The sequence below is a fragment of the Hippoglossus hippoglossus genome, chromosome 7 (assembly GCF_009819705.1).
Source record: "Hippoglossus hippoglossus isolate fHipHip1 chromosome 7, fHipHip1.pri, whole genome shotgun sequence".
Taxonomy (NCBI): domain Eukaryota; kingdom Metazoa; phylum Chordata; class Actinopteri; order Pleuronectiformes; family Pleuronectidae; genus Hippoglossus; species Hippoglossus hippoglossus.
The window spans coordinates 21,555,801-21,571,510 of record NC_047157.1 but is presented as its reverse complement, the minus strand read 5'-3'; the positions used below and the strand labels follow the sequence as shown (position 1 = coordinate 21,571,510).

General features: G+C 42.9%; 1 protein-coding gene across 10 annotated transcripts in view; it reads right to left on the bottom strand.

The window, feature by feature from the left end:
- The window catches only part of dlgap4a (discs, large (Drosophila) homolog-associated protein 4a), a 79,782-nt gene that overhangs the window by 9,880 nt on the left and 54,192 nt on the right, over positions 1-15,710 (bottom strand). For 2 of the 10 annotated variants that reach the window (XM_034590446.1, XM_034590447.1), the window contains exons 2-6: positions 11,652-12,932; positions 11,050-11,288; positions 10,589-10,666; positions 9,893-10,040; positions 7,165-7,411 (exon numbers count right to left, since the gene is read on the bottom strand). In XM_034590446.1, coding sequence (XP_034446337.1) covers positions 7,165-7,411; positions 9,893-10,040; positions 10,589-10,666; positions 11,050-11,288; positions 11,652-12,863 — 1,924 coding nt within the window. In that variant the 5' untranslated portion in view covers positions 12,864-12,932. Of the gene's footprint in view, positions 1-5,589; positions 5,883-7,164; positions 7,412-9,892; positions 10,041-10,588; positions 10,667-11,049; positions 11,289-11,651; positions 12,933-15,710 lie in introns of those variants that run through there. The other 8 variants (XM_034590449.1, XM_034590450.1, XM_034590451.1 and 5 more) reach the window with 7 other exon arrangements.

Here is a 15,710-nt window from a genome sequence, read left to right as displayed (position 1 = left end):
AAAGGAGGCCTGAAAGTGGATTACTAGCGAGTAAGACCGATCTGACTCAGAGACCAGCAGTGAGACCGGAGCCTCTTTTCCTGTCATCAGTCTGACTGCAGGGTTGTGGTGGATGATACAGAGTCAACTAAAGTAAAGCAACGTAGGAAAGCAAGAAAAACCTCGGGCTTTCTTCAAGAGTTTGTGGTGGTGGTGGTAAGGGGGTGGCAGATGCTATTTAAACAACTTGCTGACTGGTAACATTGCCGACTGAAAGAGCTGTAAAGCACAGCAAATACTTTTGCCCCATTACAGTGTTCAGTCTATAAAATTAGCCGACCCAAGAAAGTAATTTAAGAAATTCAACAAAATATATTCATTCTGTCCAGCAGTGGTTCCCAAGCAGCAACCCAACACCCTATAATTGTGAGGGCTCTGCACTTCCGTCATCAGCCTGTGAGTCACGGCACCAGCAAAGCCCTCATTAAATCCCACAAACATACACAAACATGGCTGTGGAAATCCACTCACGAGTCGCACACGCAGCCCTGACCTGCAGTGACAATCTGGCCTCGGAGAACATATCCAGCCAACAGCAGAACATTTATTCTGAAAGAGCGATACACTCCTTGTGGTTCTCATAGCTCAGATGCACAACATTCCCAACGTTGATGTGTCTTATTACACCCTCAAGTCTTAACACATGCCCAACACTTGTTGTGTCTGCGAGGCTGCAACGCATCACACACATTTACACTGAGTTAGATCATCTCTTCTAAGCTAAATATCCATCAACAGCTGACCACACAGGAGCCTGTCTCACTCAGCTCTACATTAGCACGATGTATTAGCAACAACAACAAATGGGTCATAGTGAAGTGGGCTAATTGCAGATTATTCACACCTTTAGGTAATAGCACAATCCATTTCACTGTCTGAGTGCAATATGTGGTGGCTGGCTCTATATCCCCTGGCCATGGAGATTGGCCAAGCAGGGATCAGTGCTGCCCAGACCCTGGATCTCTAGGGCAGTGCCAGCACACAGCCTCCAGCTGAAACATTTAATTCTTCAGATCCCTAAAGGTGCTTAGTTGCTGTTAAAACCCTGGTCATTGAACGCATGAATGAACGACAATTTAAAATTAGAGGTGTGAATTACAAAAGGTGTTTTTATATGTTTTCTCTGCTGCCAAATGTGGTTTCCTGTCAGAGGCAAGTGGTGGTGATGGCCACTTTTTAAGTGCTTCATCCATCATTGTGTTTACAAGACGTTTTTTAATATGCCCTGAGCAGCGGTACTTCATAAGGGCAGACTGGAGCATACTAGCCTGCTATAAAAAGAGCTAGGCTAGTATGCTAACTTTAATAGAAGCAAAACAAGAGTCAACCTTGACGTTGCTTTCCACCGCTGGAGACAGTGCTTCATGAGTAAAGCAATCAAGTTTAATTAAATGTTTCTGCAAGTTTGTTAATTAAACAGCTGTTTATGCCAATGTTGGTATTTCCTGAAATTACTTTACAACCGTGGCAGGTTATTGCATCAATTGTTTTATCTTTTGTTGTTACAATTGCAACATTAACAGTGAAAATACAACATTTACATTACGACCCTGCAACTTTAAGCAAGGTCCCTTTGCATAGGTGGGATGCCTATGCAAAGCCACTACGTTACTATGTTACCCGACTGGCCACATTCAAATAAATGAGAAGGCTGCCTTTTTTCTACACTAGTCATAACGCAGCCTCCCTTTCCTGAGTGACGCACAAGGTCACACGTACACAGACTGACAGCAGCTGTCTGAGTCACATAATTCAGTGAAACAAAAGCTTTCTTCTACTCTCAAAACAATTAAGATCAATTACAGTGCTGTCAACACCACTATGCCTATGTACCACTATACCACCATGAACACATGTTTAGTAAATTGCCTCACTTATGCTAGCTATGCAGTCTCTGAGGCAGGATATTCTCCGGCTCCATCAGCAGGTTTGTCTGTGAGCTATCAGATGACCACTAATGGGCCCTCCACAGCAGACTAAAACTATAGTTAACATGATCGACTCTTTTAAACGCTGTTGCCATTTGCTAATTTTTACAAAAACAGAACATGATTATCTTTCAGTGGCCGTGTTTTGGTGTTCTGGTTTGGGATTTGGGATTTAAGAAGTCTTGATTACTGCTGAACTCGTTCCTGAGTGGATTTGGCTTAAAGTTAATTAGGCTTGAACTGTTATTTTTTTGTGCAGTGTTTCACATTAGTTTCTCCTGAATTACACACAAAGCCTTATGGACAGTGTTGTAGCTCCTTCTGCATGAACCTCAGTGAAACTGGACATGAGCCAAGTATCATGAAAAGAGGTGGTGACAGAAGCGCTGTTGAAGATTAGCAGTCTCATTGTAAGATAATATGGCAGGCTGACAGACTGTGGGAGTCGTAGACTGAAAGATTAGACTGGGACACATGTCTGAGGATGACTTCTGACTGATCATTTCATTTCTGTACATTCACATATCGGCAGAAAACTGGCCTGTGTTCACTTGTGGAACTAAATTAAAATCCGTCGCCTTAGCCTTAAAACCTATATCATTGTTTTCACAATGTTCTTGTTCTTCCAATTCACGAATATGACAAACTCAAGAGGTACGAGTAAAACAATTTAAATCAATGAGCAGAGACAGACATCATGACAGAGAGAACAATCTGTTGAGACAGAGAGACAGGCAGCCTGCTGTTCAGGAGACAATGCTGACATACTAATAGAAAAACAGCAAACCGTTTGCACAACACACAGACCGAAACAGTGACAACACCAAAAACTAAAAAATGACGTAGAAAGAACAAACAGCTATGATTTCACCACCAGTCAAGCAACTTGTTCTATCACATGAATGTTGGGAATTCCTAAAGTAAATAACAGGAGAACTTTAAATGAAGCACTTGCCTTGAGCACATTCATTGAAACCGAGACAAAACCCAAATGATTTAGTCCACTCTTTGCACTGCTGGAGTCTTGGTTTGTGCATTGCTATCGGGTGCATATGGCGATGTCCTTAAGACCGGCTGTGGCTCTAAGTCTGACCTGTTGGACGGGGGCAGCGGTCTGGGTTGTCGCCTGAACAGCTGACGTTAAGACACGTGAGAAGTTCCTCTGAGGTCAAACAAATCAGGAGGGGAAGCTGGGGCACTTTAACACTGCATGCCTGAGCCACTTTGATTTCGTTTAGATACAAGAAAGATAAATACAACGACACACAAATAAATCAAACAAAGGTTAAAATCACACAGCTAGAGATTCATTATGTCAGCTCGAAAGTCTTTTTTTTTTTTTAAACTCCACAAGCAAGCATTTGGCTTTTGCAAGCTACAGCATAATGGTGGGTAGTGTGGTTAAAAACTAAAACCCTGCCATTCATCAGTACGGATGTGAGGATGTGCTTCAGACATGCAACCTCTTTTCAATCTGTCATCAAATTGAGCATCGTGGTTAAGTTGCACAGGACAAAAAAAAAAAAACACACAAAACAAGACTGATTAAAAGGGTGATTATTTCCATTATTTCCTTAATCTGCCTGGTGTTTTCTTTCTGTAAATGCTTTGTTCTGTACATTAAAATGTGGATTTGTGCAACCAACACACATGACATCAGACCAAATAAACCAGCAAATCCTGATAACTGAATAACCGGACCAAAACAATATTTCACACCTATTTAAATATGTCCTTAATGATTAACTTATAATAAAAAATAACAGCTGATAGTCCATGTCCCTCTACTCATCAATTAATCATCTATTTGTTTAAGTGGAAAAATTTGTCAGTGCAAAAATGTATTTTACTGTACTGCACAAACAGTCTCTTAACATATACTCAGACTATTTTCTTTTCACACAAGCTGATACAAAGTACTTTCACAAATCAGAAAGTCACGAGTGCAGGAAGTGGACAGTTAACTATGTTAACAAAAAGCTCCACACATGCAGACATCCTTAGGAAGCTGGTGTGCTGTTGACCTTACTGTGAAACTGCTTCACCCATTCAGTCGAGAGAGAGAGAGAGATTACCTCATCAATGAGTGCGACGTGACTCACTCTCTATCCATGGCAATACAGACAGACGCATCCCGCCTTGTGTAATATGTTGCTGGATACAATGAACACGCCTTGTGGCTACATAAAGCTGAAAGCCAATGAGGCTGATGGTTCCCACCCAGACAGCTGTTCAGTAGCCTGATGGGTGGTTTCCAAGCCCTCGGAGAATGGAAAATTAAAAGCATTGGTTAAAATAAATCAATACTACACAGGAAATGTCCTGATCGATCACGTCTGAGAGCACAGACAGATGAGTTGATCTTGAGTGCCTCACTCTTGACGTTGCATTTATTTTGTGAGCACATCCTTCTTATGTCAGGGGGTCCTTATAAAAGCCCAGCAAAGTGTCCTAACTGCAAAGCACTACAGAGCAGAGCAGGAAGCTGATCAATTATTGATCATGTCCTCAGGTCTTAACACGTGGTAGCAGGCTGCTCTGTGAAAAAAATGGTTCATGAGACTGACTGTAAATCAGAAATAGCCACTGCGGTCGAGGTAGAAATATTTTCTGAAGGCAGCTTTCAAGACTAAAAGTGGATCTGCACAGGCCACATGGGATTTAAGACACAACTATTAAACCACAGAACTATTAAACCACATTTAGGGTGTTTCTCTCATCCATCAATAAGAACAATGTGTTAATGACCATGTTAAGTATTTTTGACTCATTCCAGGAGGAAGCAACGAGACACCGCAGTCTGCAGGAGAGAAGAAGGGCTGAAACTTTTTAACGACTCTTTAAATGGGCCGGCTGGTGAATCATAGCTTCCTCCATGCCTCCGGGCTCGCATCACTGTCACATGGATACGAGAGAAGAGTCGTGTAACGTTACCTCGCCTCATTCAAACCGCTCATGTTCATTTACAAACCCAATCGATACCCTCCACTAGTCCGGATTCCCCCTTGTACGAATCAATTCAGGGATGGATTTCTGATTTTAAATCGATCATTGCTGTGCGTGAATTAGGATTTTAATCATCTCTAAATCATGCTGATCTGTGTAAATCCAGCAGCTTATATTGGCACATGGCGTCCAGCAGGGATGGGTCATGTTCCAGCGGTAAAACAAAGTGAAGGGCTCGGCTCAAGTCGCCGGGCGTGGAGCTGTTGACGCCTCGGCTACTGTTAGCTTGTGCTAGCAGCCAGTGGACGCTCATCGCGGGCACTGATCGCTGGGTAACGTTAGCCGGAGGCTTCACATAGCAGACGTGTGGGTGAACCAACAAAAGAGACGCTGCCACCGGCGACTCCCACCGAAGCCTCGTTGGCACCAGTGTAACCAGTGTAACCACCGCAGCAGCAGCAGCAGCTACACCACCACCATCCTCCTCCTCCTCCTCCACCCTGCTCGCTAACAGCTCGTATCACAGGCGCTTCATTCCCTTTCTTCATCCACGTTAGCTAGCTTACCCAGCACCGCGTTAGCTTGTGCTAGCTTCGCTGTTGCTAACGCGCCGACAGCAGGAAGACATCACGAGCAGAGGCGCTCGAGCTGATAAGAAGGCGACGGGAAGTCTTACTGTTTAATGGCGGCGGGTAAAATCCTTAATTTTCCTTGTTCATTCATGAAGCGGAGGAGACGCGGCGGTGATCAGCGGCGGGACTCGCACCGACGCTGTGAAGAAAGGATCCGATCCACACGCCCTTCGCGACCAGGATTGGAGTCCACGTTTTCACCGTTTTACCGCCCGACGCACGCGATTGGTCCGCTCGGCTCCTCGCGCTAATCGGTGAGCCGGGCGATTGGTTTAGAGTAGCGTTGTATTGTGGACGCGCTCATCGCGGAAGGTGCGCTTCATTTGAGTCCCTGGACGCCGCGGGGATCACACCCGAGTCGGTCCAGACATTAAAATGTCATCAAACACTGGAAGGCGCGATTATTGACAAAGGTTTTTTTTTCACTTTGTCATATTTTCTCTCAAGTAAGTCAAAGGGGAAAAAAACCTTTATCTAAAATATTGTACAACAATGTTTTCTTAATTTCCAAGCGTAAATTAAAGATTAGCACTAATTTAAATATGCAGGCCCATCCTCCCATAGACAGGGCCCTTAAAAACACCAACAAGTCACTCATTACTCACTATGATTTGGCTGCAACACTGTTTACCCCTGAAACTCCAGAATTGTTTTGTGGACTCAAACACCTCACCCAACCCTCCATCGGCATAGTGGTGAATAGATAATCATTTTTGGGTGAACTATCCCTTTAAAGGCCAGATCATTCAAGAAGGACCATGTGCCAAAGTTGAATTTATAAACCTTAACTGTTTATACTGAGGTCATTTGTTCTGAAGTTGTTCTACAGCAAACCAACTCACTCATGTAGCTTCGCTTGTCAAACCAGGAGTTAAAAAACAAAGACGCTGTGTTTAGTATCAAAGTAGACTCAACACGAGTAAATATTTACATTCATAAAATTGATAACAGACAATATACATTAAGTTTCTATCAATTAAATTGTTGGTGGTATTGTATTAATTATAAATGTGCAATATGTGAAGCATAGGTCCAATATAAATTTAGACTTTTCATATATCACATCCTTCAAGAGAAAAAGAGCGGAAGAGGAATATTTCTATCATATAAAGTCAAGAGTGGTTGGTCATCAGGTGTTAAAACCAAAATGAGTAAAATATAATTCACTTTAATTTAATGCTGCTGTATGCATTTGCCTTAGTGTTCACACAACCCCTTTACACAACTCCTAACACAGCAGTGTGTTTATTCTAAAACATTCTCATTGGTGGAGACATTATCACACAAATCATAAACTGTGTCTCAGAAACATTTCCTTCAAAGTAAGATAAGAAAAAGGCGGAAATGTATTTGATACTTGTGGAGAAATAATGAAGACCAAAGTTATACTATGTGTTCTCTTCCTATTCTTCTTAACCAAACATGAAAAGTTTAATCAGTTTTGAATATAATTTACAAGTGAATATGTTTTAAATTGTGTCTTATCTATTTCCAAGGACAATTTTCACTTTAAATGTATGTGTTGTGTTATGATATTTGTCCTGTACTTCCTCTCTTTCAGTGAATACTTTTTGTAATCTATGTCTAGCAGCTCTGTCTTTCCTGTCTCTGGTACTCACTGGTGTCGGAGCAGTAGCTGTAGACTGCAGCGGTGGGCGGCGGTGAGTCCGAGTCCACAGAGGCCGTGTCTTCATCCTGGGAGCAGCCGGCCTGGATGGCGCGCAGGTAGCTGTGGCTGCGCGACCGGAAGCACGTCGGCGCGGGCAGATCCAGGGCCTCCACTGCCTGTGATTCCCCGTCACAGTACATCACTGAGTGCCCACAGCCCTGCCCGCATACCTGAAAGAACGTGTGCAGACTCACACGCTGAGGGCAGAGGGCAGACTGAGAAACATGCATTCACTGGATCTATATTCCCATGGTGGAATAAGTACACATTATTCTTTTACTTCAGCAAAAGCACAAATACAACAATGTAAAAGCAATTACAAATAAGTCCTCATTCAAAATCCTATTTAAATAGAAGCACAGACATATTATCACTGAAATGTACTTAAATGATCAAAGGCTATGACTGTCATATTGTTTTATGTGACATTATTAGATTCTTAATTCTTATGCACCACTTTATAAACAGCATTGGGTCCCCTCCAAAGGATCATATGATAATTCTTAAGAGCTGAGAGGATTGATGTGGTAAGAAAGAACAACAACAAAAGCTCTATGAAAAAAACTTTTTCTACTCTATTAAATATTTCATATAGTTTGACCTCTTTGTGCCTCATAATGCAACATCTAAGACCTTTAAAGTGGAAGTCACTCAGCTGGAATTGCTAATAACTCATCTGTGTCTATTGTAAAGTGTCACAGGGTATTATAAAGGGTATACTATGCGCTTATTACTTATATTTTTAAACATAAAATAATATTGTGAAAAGTAGCCGTAGATTTCAGACAATAAAGAGCCATTTTTCCCACTGTACTGTTGTGGTGTGTAATAAATGAAGAAGCATCCCCTACAGTTGAAATATTCAAGTCAAATATTTTTTTGTTTAAAATGCTCTTATTGAACCTTTTCAATATATGTATTTACAATTTAACATTCAACATCTTGTCTCACAAAACCCAATCTGACAATGGAAGTTAACAACAAAATACAACAAAAATTGAAAAATTGAAAAATAAACTCTTCCAAACACTCTGAGGGTTGGGAGAGAGGTTCATACACCTATACTTGATGTTTGTTCAAAGTAGGGGAGGAACCCCTGAACCCCTCGTGGAGGAGTAAAGGTTTTCAAGTTTGAGAAGTCCCATCACACATTGTACATAGAGTGTAAAGGGGGTTTGGCCGATCTCCAGTGATTCAACACTATCCGCTGAGCCAATATTGACAGAAATGCTAAGACGTCACACTGTGCACCTGTAAGTGCAAACACTCGAGGAGCTAATCTGAGAAACAAGAGTCGTGGGAACTGATCGTCTCTCCTTACTGAAGGTGATGGAGAATGATTCAAACATGGCCGACCAATCAGGTACAAGATCTGGGCAGCTCCAAAACATACAGTACAAAGCAGCAATTTTGAGGTACTTTTACTTCACTTTAATATACTTGGTTCATTCGTAGTTAGTTTATAAAGAAGAATAATGAAACAGTGTGAACATATTGTGTTATATGTATGTTATGATGGCTATGGGTTGATTTTTTATGTGACTGGTGAAAAGAAACGAAATCTAAAAACGTATTAACACTAAAATGAATGGATCTTAGATACTGTCCATCACCACATTTTAAATATTAGTTAAAATGTTTAAAAAAGATCTCATGGACACATGAAGTTATAACATTTTTAAAACCAGTGTTAAATTGTCTACATAATTAAAGCTGTTACATGATATGACTATTTTTAGATCTTGGTTCAGAGTCAGAATAAAAATAATGTTTCTGCAGCCTTTCAGTGAGTTACCCAAAATAGCTCTGTTTCAGTATCTCTTTGTTGCGAGGCTTTGTCTTGTCAAGTTATGATGGGATTGATCTGACATGTTTGATAAAGAAACATTAAAAGAAGCAGCACACAGCCAGTAGCAGTCTAGTTATTTTTATGTTTGGCATTTTACTGTTATATATGAACGTGCCGTGGGTGGAACATAAACGTGAATAATACTCCCTCAAAAACTACTGCCTCCGTTTGTGGTAGTTTACAACCCAGACATGTTTTATTCTGATTTAACTGTCATCTTCAAGGAAATTGAATCTCTGAATCCTAATGTGATGGATGTTTAAGTTCCCATGTACTGTACAAATACGGGCTGATACCATCACTTGTAAATGCTGTTTGCATTAGTCTGGTGTGTGATTCTACATCGTGCTGATGGAGATATACAAGCTCCCTCAAGTTTACTCTGAGGCAGATATCCCACTTTGACAATCTGCAAACATGCGCAAGCTTCTTTTAAAATTCCACCTCCTTATTCCCAACTGGTTGATTCATATACCGTCTCTCTGCCGTCTCAGCAGACATTGCATATGTTTAAATATTCTCTCACAGAAGCTTCAACCTCGGAGTTATGTATTTTTTGCTCAATCCCATGTGATCACACTTACTCATCTCTCTTTGGGGGTCACAGGAGTCAATGCAAAATGACCTAATTAGCTGTTTCTAATACTTATATAAGCAACCCATAAAATTTCTGTCGTGGAAACATCGGTTGATATCGACTTTAATCTACAACTCTTGAGTTTGAGTCCAGTTCAACCCAGGTGAACATTGACCCGTGACATTTGCCTGCATCAGCGGTCGTGTGATATTTGCCTAAACAGTGACATGTCTGATAACACCGCAGCCGTACCTGAGTGCCCGAGGCTCTGCCCAGTGTGGCAGAGCAATGGCTGAAATCATGGTTCCTGTGGCGTGGAGGGGCCTCCAGCGGGCTCACCAGGCAGTCCAAGTTATCCAGGCTCCGATTGGTCGTCAGCTCCTTCAGGGACGGCAGCGAGCTGCGGAAGAGAACGTGATAATCAGACATCAGAGTCTGGAATAAGTGAGGGCTGTGTTTACATGATGATATCCAGGAGAAACTTGAAATGACACCTGGGTATATTAAAGTTTAATACAATCGAGATGTGTGGATAAGGGTTATGTGCTTGGGTTTAAAATCGCAGCACAGAGGAAACAGATTTTTGAGTAAAACTGCTAAATTTGTTTTATTTATAAATTTACTCTCTGACTGATCTGGGAACATTTTGTTCAGTTTCCTCTGTTCTGGCTCACCTATTTAGTGTGAGGGAAAATATGTGCACAGTAAGCAGCAGGGTGTGTTTGAGTGATTTCCATGGGGAAATTTGCATGTTATGAAAACCAGGGCTTGAGGAAGCAGGTGAGTGTTAAGTACCGACACGCCACTCAGAGGACCTGCAAGGTAAAGAGATGGAGAGGAAAAGCACCGGGAGGGGTTAGACAAATAAAGGCGGTGGGGTCATGGCGGTGGGGCAGGTGAGGGTGGGGGGGAGGGGCCACACTGCCTGCCTGTATGGATGACACTGACCTCAGATGCTGCACAGAGCATGCACTGTGCAGAGGAGACCACAGATAATCCTCCCGCATGAGAGCGTAGTAACGAGGCCTGTCCGTGCGGATGTGGGGGTAAAACACACGGCACAAATTTCACCTCCTCTTGCTTTCGTAGCAAATAAAGATGATACTGTGCGTCACGCCCTGTCTTCTCCCATTAAGCTGCATCTCTACCTCCATGACTTGATCCCATTAACTTCAATAAGAGCTGCTGCACTTTCTGACTATTATTCATGACAAGTTGCTGCCACCTGCTGACGACCTTTGGGGACACGAGAAAAAAATGCTGAAACCCACTATTTCAATAACATAAACCCCTTCAATGCGTCTTTCTGTTTGGAGGAATGTAAAGTAAAAGAAACTCAACTATGGCAAAACAATAAAAAGGTAATCAAGGTCAAAATTGACGTCTATTCTACGTGCTTTATGACTCACTTGCGTGGAGGCGGTGGCGGCTGCTGCTGCTCGCTCAGGGAGCGCTGGGTGGCCTTCAGGTAGCTCTGGCGACGAGCAGCAGATTTGGGGGAAGGCTTGGGGCTTCCCTCCGAGTCCTCGCTGTCTTCCAGGTCCCCCATAGCTTTCACGTAGCTGCCGCTGCGCATCCGTCGACAGGGGATCTCAGTTCCCCTGGCTCGGCCGCGACCCAAAGTTCCTGTCCATTCACCCAGTGGGACCTAGATTAAAATGCATATATGTACAGTTGTGAGACCATAAAACTTTGTAATATATATATATTTCAGTTGCGTTCCTTTGATACTGCATGTATTTCATGGTTTGTGTCTGATTTTGACTACTTTTGTGAACTAAATATGATTCAGAACATGTGCAGCAAAAGAAAACAGGACTTGATTGAATGTCAAGTGTAGGCGAGTATGAATATGAGGATAAAGTGTACGTGATGAATAGAATAAGGGTCAATCTTCAAGCATCCTCCAGAGAGATAAATAAAAAACCGACAAACCTCAGAGAAATTAGGAAAATAGAAGAATAACCATGCAAACCATACAAAGAAGATGAAGATGAAGATGAATACTCACTGTCCCTCCTACCTGAAGGAACTGCTGTGTCAGGTCTGGGTGACATGACTTTGTTTTAAGCAGGGTCCTGTTGACTGTAGCAGAGCCCTTCTGCAACACTTGCCTGGCCTGGCTGAGGGTGAGAGTGGACCAGGTGCCCCTCTTCACCAACGTGTCATCCTTGCTTCCTCTTGTTCTTCCATCCGCATCCTTGGATCCTACCTGTGTCGCCTGGCATGCCAGGAACTTGAGGTCACTGCTGCTTTTCGAGGTCTTGAGAGGATGTGCAGAAATCGTGTGGTAGCCCTGTGGGATATGCCTGGGAGGAGCCTGGCTGTCTGACACCGCTCTGCCAAGAGTCATCATGCTCAGCGGGTTGCGGTAACCTACAGCGATAGTGCCAGCTTTGGTTGTGTCAGTGTCCAGGGCATCATCCGAGCTCCAGAGGCCCAGTGCATTGGGCCTCGGTCTCTGCTTTGGCCCCTCGGTTTTAGCCCTGTCTTTACTCTTGCTCCTGCGGCTCTGTCTACCCCCGTCCTCACAAGCCCCTGTGGTGCCAGTCATTCCTCCAACAGAGCGCCCGTTTATGCTGCCCTTTATTGCAGAGCTTTCCAGAGACTGGGACTTGGCAAATAGCTTCTGCACAGAATGCATCAGGTGGCGTATTCGTCCTGGGCTCTCACTGCGTTGCTTTGACATACGTCCTCTATGAAACTGCAGAGTACTGAAGCCATCACGCTGCAGGGGCAGGTGCCGCTCTAGCTGATCCAAGAGGTTGGAAGGTAACCGATTCATCTTTGCTGCTGCTGCAGACGATATGGTGGCCGATCCACTGGTGATCATCGGAGCGCCAGTGAAGCCCAGGCCTAAGCCCATGCCCATGGACATGGAGTTGGACAGTGTGCCTGCCCTGCTGCCTTGCCCAACTCCACCACCAGCCAAACAGGCCTGGGAGCAGTCAACCTGGTCGTTCTGGGAGGTGAAGTGCAGACGCGGGAAGGTGCTGCTGTTGGACATCTGGCTGAAAGGCAGCAAGCAGTCAGGTGGCAGGGTGGTGGGGCTGGTGGGGGAGCACTGGTGGAGATGGGGGTCCAGAGTGCCATAGTGGTTAATGGTGGGGCTCAACATGAAGGAGCCGTGAGGGTCTGAGGTGAGAGGACAGAGAGGCTTCTGTTGGCATGGTTCACACGAGTCAGACAGGTGACGACTGCGGTTGGCTCCTAACCCTTTCATGGTGGCTCATGTGTCGTCCTCAGAACATGTCTCCAGTCAGTACGGGTCTATAGACCTGAAGGACTCATCCTGCGAAGAAAGAGACACAGAAATGATAAATACAACTGTCTGATTGATGCTGCTATTTAGTGCAAGGTCGCATTCTGAATAAACCTTTTAAAACTTGAACCACATGAACCCCATCCTTTAAACTCTTTTTACAGATCCAAAACAATAACAACCTGCCAGCACTTACTGGTTTAGACAACACAAGAACGCATACCTAGATAAACCACACAACAACAACATAACTGTATTTCTACATATTCTTATTTGGCTTCTATTTATATATTGTATCATTTTTTAATTTTATACTGATACCTACATTTTGTATTTCTGTATATTGTTATTTTCCATTTATATTTATTTTCATGGCTGGAGCGACTGTAACGAAACCCAATAAATATTTCTGATTCAGATAGTTTTTAGGCTTTATACTAAATAATGACACCCCCTCACTTTAGAGCCACAACTTCTGTTTTAACCTACAATCACTGATCTTGCTCTTTCTTCCACTTTCCTCTTCTCTGTAGAGTCTATGTATTTTGTTGTATTTTGTTTTGCTGCCTGAGTCAAGTCTTTACTGTTTAAGGTTTTTATTGTAATGTGGTTTAGTGTGCATGTTAAATGAAAGTGTATATGTTTGTATTACTCTTGTCCACATCGGGGGGGGGGAACCTGCAAACTTGCTGTAAAACAGTTTTAAACTGAGTCAGGCGAGTTAACACTGTGTAACAGTAAAATAGTCCTTTGTGTAGAACATAAAGCCGCAGAGTGGGAACACGACACATCTATACTTAAACTTAATGAACACATTAGAGTTAGAGTCAATTCACAAGAGTTTCTTCTAAGTGACTGAGCTAAATAAAGAAACATTACAGACTCTCTCTGGATTGTGGTGCAGAGAACAGAAGCAGCTCAACACAGACTGTGTGCAGAGAACAGAGCCACAGTCACAGTACTCACAACAAACCAGCAGGTGGCAGTAATAAGTGCACAGAGGACACTGGGTGAAAAACCCACAAACACATTGTGCTTGAGTCTTAAATAACATTTCAAAAATTAATTAGGACGTCAAAGTTGTAAATCATGTGTATAGAAGCTTAAAATTATGCAATTGTATAATATAAAAACATATCTCTTTATATGTGTGTGCTTTAAGTGGTTAAAGGCAGTTTAACATTACATATTACAAATCTCTCTAAATTGGAACAATAAGCTCAAATGTTTTTTATTTTTTAATCGTTTTAACTCAAGCACTTGTTTATTATAGCACTTGTCTTTTTCTGTTTTTTTGTATTGTCTTTTAACTGTTTGGTCTTGAGAAACACATTTTCGTCCCACTGTATGTTTTACAGATGTGGCTGGAATGACAGAAATCAACTGGAACATGAGATCCTCACATAGCTTTGATAACATTTACAGACATTGAAGCCATGAGGGTGAAATGCAAAAGACAAACAGACTAAATCACAGGAGCCTCATGGCAGTTTAGTGCATGAACTCTTCCATCACATCATAAAACCTGAAACCTCTGGAGACCCGATCTGAGGCATCACCAGGATTTACAGCTTGGAACTGACAATGCATAGAAACGATTTTGTAACTCATACCTGTAAATGAGCTTCATATTTAAGAAGTTCCATTTGTTCCCAAGCAGGAAACAAACCCTCATTTCCACAAATCACTGTTGGTACTTTGCCATCCTCTTGAAAACTACACTCTCTACTGGGATAAACTCAGATTCCTTTACTTTCTCATCATGGGGAAACAATAAATCTTCTTTTGCCGCTGACGGAAAACAGAGGAAATTTGGGGCAACGACAAATATCTCTTAGCTGCCTTTCAGTGGCATCTGTATTAGATTTGAGCCGGGAAATATAATGCTGAATTCAATCTGATAAAACTTCCCTCAGCTGTAACGTTATTACTGCGAATGATTTTGTTTTGTGGGAAGAGCTCTTTGTTCTAACTAAAGATTTTGTGGAACAGATCATCACAGGGGATGACAGCTCGGATGTTTAAAGAAGCTCGAGGTAACTTCTAACAGCCTCTCTGGGATAGAGCCAAACATAACATTGCCTTATAGTTTCCAATGTATGCACAACAATTAATCTTAATATACCGCTTAATCTGTTTCTGTCACCTGCTGCGTATGATGTATCTGTGCCATCACGGAGAACAGGGTAGCCTGGCTAAATGCCCCCAGCCACCCAGCAGTGGTTTAACAACTGTATAACCGGAGAGAATGGAAACACAAACATAATCCAGAGTAAATGAGGGGGAGAGAGATACTTTAGGGGCGACCGGCTCGTCCTCTTCAATCACTGCTCGTTCTCCGAGCTCACTATGAACAGGCGATAACATTACATCAAGGTTGTGAAAACTCATCATTCACACGGCAGAAATCCATGCTGCAGTGAATTCACTCTAACAGCTGCTGTCTATATCACAGAGGAGTGACTCACTGATCAGTCAATGGTAAGAGCCCTCTCCCACAGCAAAGCATGAAGTCTTGCCCGGGAGCTGAATGTGCAACGGTAACTGCGCACGCTCTCATTCCACCGTGTTGGTTTGCCATTTCTTATTTGTCCCTGACCTCCGATTCACTCTCCACAGTGTGAGAGCGGCCACTTATCTGAGTCACTGTTCCTGGACGGCTGCAGCAGCGTGCTCACAAACACACCAGTGTGTTTTTTTTTTTTTTTTACAACGGCACAGCCTGCTGTAATTCACCCACCCGAGCTGACTGTAGCCCCCACGTGTTCGCGCCACTGCTGACAAACTGACACACACCTACACACTGAC